Source organism: Neoarthrinium moseri, assembly GCF_022829205.1.
Source record: "Neoarthrinium moseri strain CBS 164.80 chromosome Unknown scaffold42_Wmoseri_CBS_16480, whole genome shotgun sequence".
In the NCBI taxonomy this organism is placed as follows: Eukaryota; Fungi; Ascomycota; class Sordariomycetes; order Amphisphaeriales; family Apiosporaceae; genus Neoarthrinium; species Neoarthrinium moseri.
Window position 1 is genome coordinate 349698 of NW_026055156.1, and position 7520 is coordinate 357217.

The window sequence follows — 7520 nt, forward strand, 5'->3', positions numbered from 1 at the left end:
GAAAACAATAAAAGTAGTGCCTGTAGTGGCTTGTCCAGTATGGTACTCTCAACGTAGGTATCATGCCAGAACAAAATGGGCTGAAATGGTAAGTGAGAAGGAAAACTGCCGCTCTGTGCTAACGCTCCCCTCTCCCGGATCTGGAAGAACTAGGTGGCGAAGCCGGAACAGGCTGGAGAATCAAATGTAAATGTAATAGCCACCAGAAGAAACAAAACAGTTCTTTTTGTCCATTGCTGAGATCCCTGTCTTTCCTCTTTCCATGTTCGTGCTTGGCTTGGTAATATCATGATTCCGTCACGACGTCCGCTCGTACATTATATGCCCGCCCCTGATTTAATTTTGGAAATGAAAGCTCAAAAGCCTCGGTGCGCCTACGCCTCGCCCGAAGTGGAAAATCAACAAAGTAGATGGCGCCGACTCCGGCTGGTTCGGATAACGAATTTTGTACACTGAAGTCTTCGAAAGTAGTCACGGAGGACTCCAACTTCTAGAAGGATGTAAAAGGCAGTCTCGCACGACTGCCGCCGTTTTGGCAAAGAATAAGAAGCGAACTTCTAGCGTCTTAATGAAATGCGGGTGTTGTGCGCGTAGTTAGCTGGCCGAGTCTCAATCATCTGCAAGTTTAGCAAAATGTTTGGACCATAGCCAACCAACAAGGTTTTTTGGATCATCTTGGTTCTTGGCCAACCACAGCTCGCCCTTCTCGGCGATAACATCGAAAATCTGTCTTGCGTTAGCTGACTTCCACAACGCCGTTTAAGAGTGGGCTCACTTCGCCAGCTTGGTACGTTAGGTAAGGGTACCCTGCTTCATGCTTGGTAGTTTCAATGTTGAACTCGAAAAGAGAGGCTGCGAGCCACAAAACGTTGTATCCGTCGATAGGGGGTCTCTCACGAGAAGAAGCACGGGATGATGCCCTGGACTGCCGTACGCTCTTCTCTGGAGCATCGGACAGGGGTAGCGCCGAGTGGAAAAGACCGGAATACCTTTGGTTCTGGGAAGGTTCTGGCGGTGACTGGTACCCAGATGTGGGGTAAACAGAATTTGAGTACCGTCTTGTTTGGCCGCTGTCAGTACTCCGCCTGGGCATGCCTCCTGAGTCGTAGCTTTGCCCCGTTCCTGGCCGGAGAGACCCCGATGCTGGAGCGCGGCCAGAAGCTTCTGGTGTGTTAGGCGTTCCAGAGCCTGCGGGGGTGGTGCTATTGATGCCGGCGTAATAGTCCCGGTAATAGAACTGGTGTGGACTCGGGACTGAATTTACCGAGGGAGACACGGTGAACTGCCCACTGTTGCGCTTAACAAAGTCGGGCGTCGGCAAGCTGGGAGCGACATCACTGTTTACTGACAGTCCTCGCCCGCGGCGGAGGCTTGAGAGTTCGGACGGCCTCGGACGAAGCCTTTGAGAATCGTCAATGCTGGTTGACTGAGAAACCCGAGGTGTCGATGTAGGATTCAGGATAGAGATCGACTGCATCTGCTCTTCTTGGAAACTGTAGTCTCGCTGAAAGTTGGAGATGATATCCGGTATCTCTGGAATTTGCTGGTTGTCGAGGACAACCTTGACCTTCTCCTTCCAGATAGAGAACCACTGAGTTTGGATATTGACAAAGTTTCCGAGGCATATATTGCCAATCTTTTCGGTGAGCGCGGAAAGCTTTGGCAATTCCTTCTTGAGCGCTTCGTTGAGAGCGTCATATTGCTCCACACACTCGGTGAGTTGCTTGTCCAGTTTCTTGCCAGCTTTCTTGAGTTGTACCGACTTTTCGTAGTCTACTCTGCGCTTGGCACGCTTTTTCATGGCCAAAGACGGGTTGCTGTACGCTTTGATGACATGCTCAAATGGCTCAATGACATGCTTTCGAACTTGAGAGAGCTTTTGGCTTATTAGTACTCTTTCTACACCACTGAGGAGGAGAGGAGACTTACATGTTGCTCTAGGGCCACCTTCTCGATATCTCTCATAGACACGTTGAAGCGTACCCATTTGCTTTCCAATTCGGGGTGCGGTGAAGGTTGCAGACGCATGACAAGCTCCATTGACGACAGGTATTGGAGGAACTCGTGAACATAGGCAGTGACCTGCCGAGTGTAAAATTCGACATCCCTCAAGACCACTTGCAGACGAAGGTAATCATCGCCGAACTTCTCGTGGAGCTTAGCGTACTCAGCATCTTCAGAAGGTCGATTGTTGGTTGCCTGCAATTTGTCGACGCGCTTGCCAAAGGCTCTTGCGAACCCTCTGACGTCAGAATCTTTTCGTTTTCTGCCAACGATCTGCCCAACCAGCTCAAAATTCTTCTTCGTCTTGTTTATCTCCTCAATTGCATCTTCTAGAGCGGACTTGGCAGACTCAAGAGCAGGTCGGTCAGGGTGATCGGCTGGGGTCTCATGTAGCAGCTGAACCAGTAGATTTGGATACTTCGTGATCCGTTGCATGGGCTTGATCAGGAGTGAATCCAAATTCCAGGCTTTAGTCAAATCTCGGGCAACTTCGTTGCATTCGTTGAGCCAAACCTTTACAGTCGGATCCTCCTGGATCTGTATCAGTCGTTTTGCTGCATGATCGCTGTTCTTGAGGAAAGTCTCGTGCACAGTTTTCATTTTATCCATGTTCCGCTTGAAGATTGGACCTAGTGAGGTTTCTCTGTCTTTCCCGTCATCCAAATGGCCGACAGCTGGTACAGATCCGAGAGTGCCATCCGAGACACTGGATGCATCCTTTGGGATCATGGATCGATGTACTTTGGGTACATATACGCTGGATACTCCTTCCTTCAATTCGGCAAGGAAGGCTGTGTGGAAGGTGATGATCTGGTCTGTGTTCCGGAATATGAGTTTGATGGTGTTATCGTCAAGCTGCGGGCAAGCTTCTGCGGTCCCCTTGTAGATCTCTTCAACAATGTTCATGTCTCGGATGAAGAAGGCCTCTGTATCGATCAATTCCTTTACCGTCTCGAGTCGAGTGAACAACCTCTTCCTCTCCTTGGCCGAAAGACCTGCTGAATTATCTTGGTCGATGCTGTCCGCAAGAGTTGTTTGGCTGTCCATACGTGTCCTGGTGGACGTGTGGCCCTCAGATATGTCAAGGGAAGCCTGGTCGACCGAGTGTGGGGTCGAGCCAGGCAAGTCAAAACTCTCGCTTTGCGGCCTTGACACGGAGAATGTGCTGTGGCCATCCTGAGTTCCATGGAGATAGCTGCTAGGTCTGGTATCGTTGAAGTATTCGCTTGGCGGCGCAGAGCTCAAGTCAGGGAAAGCCGCTTCTTCTGGTGGCGGCGGAGGAGAATGATCTGGTAGTACAGGGACGGCAAAAGCTGTGCTGTTCTTGCGAGTGATGTAGTCCACGACAAAGCCTCCGCCGGTGTCAAGTTCCGGGAGTTGGTGTGCCGCAGATCGAAGTTGACTCTCGCCAGTCACTCTCGGACTCCTATAGCTCCCGTGAGGTGATGACTCCGGGCTGGAAGGGTAAGTCCTAGAGTTCCGGTCGTGGCGACTAGAGTGGATCCGGGACCCTGCCTCTGATACAGAATCATTCTCGCGGTATGCAGAGTCTCGTCTCTGCAATTTGACCGAGAAATCTGGAAAGTCTTCTCGACTTTCAACCGAATAATCTGTCCAAACTGTGTTGTGGCTAGCACGATTTGCAGAGTAAGAAGCTCTGGGGACGTTCAGACTCGGCCTCGTCTCGATGGTTCTTCTAGTCTCTGTCGAGAAACGAGGCTCTTGCGGAGCTTGCTCATTCTGTTCCATCGACCACGTCCGGGCATGCCGGGGTGGGGCTTTGGATGTCGACTCACGAAGGCGTGCAGCCGACTCCGCTACATTGGGACCGATGTAGAACTCTTCTAGCTTTCGAAGGCCGGCATCATGGTCGCTACACTCGTCACCAGAGGATGCTTCCCGGCCGCCCGAGGTATTTGGACTTGGACTAGGCGCCCTTGCTTCGTTCGCAGGTTCTTGTTGTGGTTCTACTTCTGCAGATTCAGCGTCGCAGGAGGAAGAAACTTGGTCCATTCCCTTGGGCGTCGAAGTGAAATCAGCATTTCGGCCAATGATGGTTACCGTTGTCTCATATGAGGGGGCGGCATATGGTTGTGGTGTGTATTCGTCCTGGTCAGGCCCTGGAATCAATGATTCCCTCCCCGAGTCCAAAGTGGGCTCTTGAACCTGTGGCGGTAATACCTCCAACGATATTGGGATTGTTGCATTTCCATCTACGGGGGATTCGTCGAAAGGAGACTTATACTCCGCAGGGGTGGTGGTGGTGGCGTCTACGGGTTGTGCTTCCGCTGCGGGACCGTCATATCCTAGAACCACCGCCTGCTGGGTTTGTTGAGAAGGGGGCTCGGTTTGAGGCTCGGCATCAAACTCTGTAGTATCTGACACCGCTGAAGGTGGTGCTTCATCATGCATATCCGGGGAACCCAAGGGTGGGAAGCTGCCCGGCATCCCCAGAGTAGGCGAATCCAGACTGATGCCGGTATTCAGTGTTAGAGTCGGTTGTTCAGGCTGTTCGTGCTCTTCATGTTGGTGCATTTCAGACTCTGGCGCATCTGCATCAATGTCTGAATTTGCGCCATGTTGTTCAATACCCTCTTCGTCCTGGCGTTGATTTTCTGCAGCAGCCAAGGCAGCCTGGGCCGCAATAGCCTCCTCTTCGCGCCTTTGCCTCTCCTTCTCCGCGGCTGCCCGCCTTCTAGCAGCGGCCTTGGCTTCAGTTTCCCGAATACTCTTGGTATACGAGAGTTTTATTTGTTCACGACGAGCGTCAAAGTCTATCGGGCCCATTGAGATCTTCCTTCTCCGCTGTGTTTCCGGCTTGCCGGTTCGGCTATCGTGTTTGGCAGGCGATCTCCCCCTTTCAACAGCCTTCATCCTCGAGCTAGCGGTGGTGGCGGATGAAACAGGTTGACGTGGCCGGGAACTTCGCAGCGGCGGAGACAGTTTAGGCGGAGGAGCCGAAATATAGGCATTCAACCGTGTGTTGCCATTAGGGGTGATGGTTCCTGGCGGTCGTTTCCCGGTAGGGCCGCTAGTGGGTGTCCGCGCCCTTGCACTGGATGTAGATATTGGCGGCGGCTTATGTATTCTGCCCTGTGTCCGTGTTGGGGGGCGTTTGGCAGTGGACGGAGAGTTAGAGCGGGAGAACGGGGGGCTCGCCGATGACGACGATGGGCTGTTCTTCCGAACGGATACCGGGAGTCTGGAGGTCGCAGGTGAAGGACCCAAGTCAGGGGTGGGAGTTGCCTGTTTCCTGGATGATAGGGGTGTCCTGAGCTGCGTCGGGGTAGGTTTAGATCCTGCCAAGTCACTTCGCGATCTGTTGTGGGACTTGTGCGGTTTGGTCGGTGATCTGCTCGATTCGCCAGGTGCGTGGGCGCTGCGGTACCAGTCTGTTGGGGAGGCTGGTTCTGCATCAGCATGTGAGAGGCTTCGATGGTGCAGGCCAGCCGGGTTACGAAGGTTAGATTCTGACGTCCGTCTCGGGCGGGCGCTATCAATCCCGAACCCAGCGAGGCCAGCGTCATTCTCGCCAGGTAATATTTCGCCAAAAAGAAGACTTTTGCCGGGAGAATCTACGCTGCTCTTTTCCATCCGAGGAAGTGGTGGAACAGACGAGGCGCCCACGGGTGACGTCGGAGAGAGGTTGCTCATGGATTTGGAGGACAGACCATGACCAGTCCGGGGTTTGGCTATGCGACTGGCAAAGGATTGCGAATTATTGGAAACCTGATCTTCGGCGCTGAACCGTGACCTCTGCGTCGAACGTGTCGCAGATGGAGTCCTCGCCCCGGACGAAGTCCTCGAGGCTGAATAAGGAGACGAAGAAGCGTTCGCGCTGCCGACTCCACGATAGTTTGCGGGTGTAGGTGAGACTGCGGACGAGGGTTCCCGGGCTGACATGCGTGGGGTCGTCTTACGGGCAGCCATGGCTGCGTTGCCGTTGCCAGCCTGCGCTGTGGCATTGTGGTCGAATCGCTTCTTGAGATCTTTCACACTAGGTTGCCTGCTGCCGTAAGCTGCAGGTCCTGACGTTGCGGCACCACCCCTGGCGTCACTCTGGGGGTGAATGGGCGCGGATACTGACCGTGGTGTAGTTCTGAGGCCGGTCCTCGCGGCGGAGGCTACGGCGGGATGCTTTGGCGTCGTGCCATTGCTGTTCGATCGGAGCGACGAGGCGTTGGGGTTCTGCCTCTGCGCCGGTGAGAGGGTGGAAGTCGACGCCATCAATTCGCCGTAGTCGCTGGTCGTGGTTGGGTTTTCGGCGGACGCGTTGATGACGGCACGGTAGGTCCTGTAGAAGTCGCCCGGGTCGACGAGGCCATTCGCATTTGCATTCGCGGCCTGGCGATTGTTTGCGGCATAGGAAGCAAGGGCGGCCGAGTGCAATTGCAAGGGCACTTGGCCGGCGCCGCTGTGGCTATCGGTATGCTCGTAGGGCAGGCACTCCAAGGGTTCAGCGTCGCCCCTGGAGCTGGAACCAGGGCCAGAGGGATCCGAGTAGGGCAGATGGTATGGCGAGTGGAGGATATCGAGTTGAGGGAGAGGCCGTCGGGTCGGCGACTGGGATTGCAGCAGTCCAGCGAGACGGTCCTCGTGGTCACGATTGCCGGCCTCCATTCTGGAACGGGTCGGGCGGCCTGGACATCACCCTGGACATTCAGGCTTCAATTCAGGGTACGCTGTCGCAAAGTTCGCTGGCCGGTCAGTGTGCCCCGATATCCAGGTGGGCGGTAGGTTGATCTGGGTTGCCTTCCAATGAACCTTCGCGCGTGCTGGAGTGCGTCGCCGCTCGGCGGACGTGGTTGGCAGAGAGGGCCCCTTTCAGGCTGTCGTCACCCAAGTTCAGACGCCGACGCGCATGCAGCTCATAACGGGCTTGGCCTGCCGCTCTGCTTTCCGTTGGCGGTTGGCGGTTGGCGGTTGGCTTGTAGCGACAGGACTTGTCGAGCCAGTAGGTGTGTATCTGGGGCAGGTATGGAGTAGTACTTCCAGATGGGCAATCTAGCACGCACACGCAGGCAAGACCCAAGTAGCCGCAGGATGGATGGATGGAGCCCCGACCGAACTGGAGCTGGCCCTCCCAATGGTGAGACTGGCTGGACAGGCTGGACGGACTGGGCCCTGGCACGGAACCAAGCCAATATTAAGGTGCTGCCCACTGCCCACTGCCCACTTGCCCACCTGCACTGGCTGGTGGAGAGCGAGGGTGAGGGCGCGCGAGGGAGCTGAGAGCGGCACCCCGTCCCCCCAAGTCCCGTCGTAGGTCGTCGGAAGTGGGGTCACCAGACAGCAGAAAACATTAAAGGATCTCCCCAGGCCCTGGGTCAAATCGTTTGGACGTCGATGCGCAGGGAACTTCGTTTGGCTATGCGATGTGGACGACGGGGCATGTGTTCAGTCAGTCTCAGTCTGCCAGTCCCCAATCCCCCATCCCCAATCCCATCCAGCGCAGCCAGAGAAATGTCAGGCCCCCGGTCCGACAAGCACTGATTTGTTGGCATGCAGATGATGGT

At 54.9% G+C, this 7520-nt stretch overlaps 1 protein-coding gene across 1 annotated transcript; it reads right to left on the minus strand.

Annotated features, from left to right (window-relative positions):
* Positions 1-609: 609 nt before the first annotated feature.
* JN550_009389 (uncharacterized protein) lies at positions 610-6624 on the minus strand (the record flags this gene model as incomplete). Its single annotated transcript, XM_049321456.1, has 3 exons — positions 610-726; positions 776-1876; positions 1930-6624. 3 exons carry the CDS (start codon positions 6622-6624, stop codon positions 610-612), a joined length of 5913 nt encoding a protein of 1970 aa, XP_049168746.1.
* Between the last annotated feature and the right edge of the window lie 896 nt (positions 6625-7520).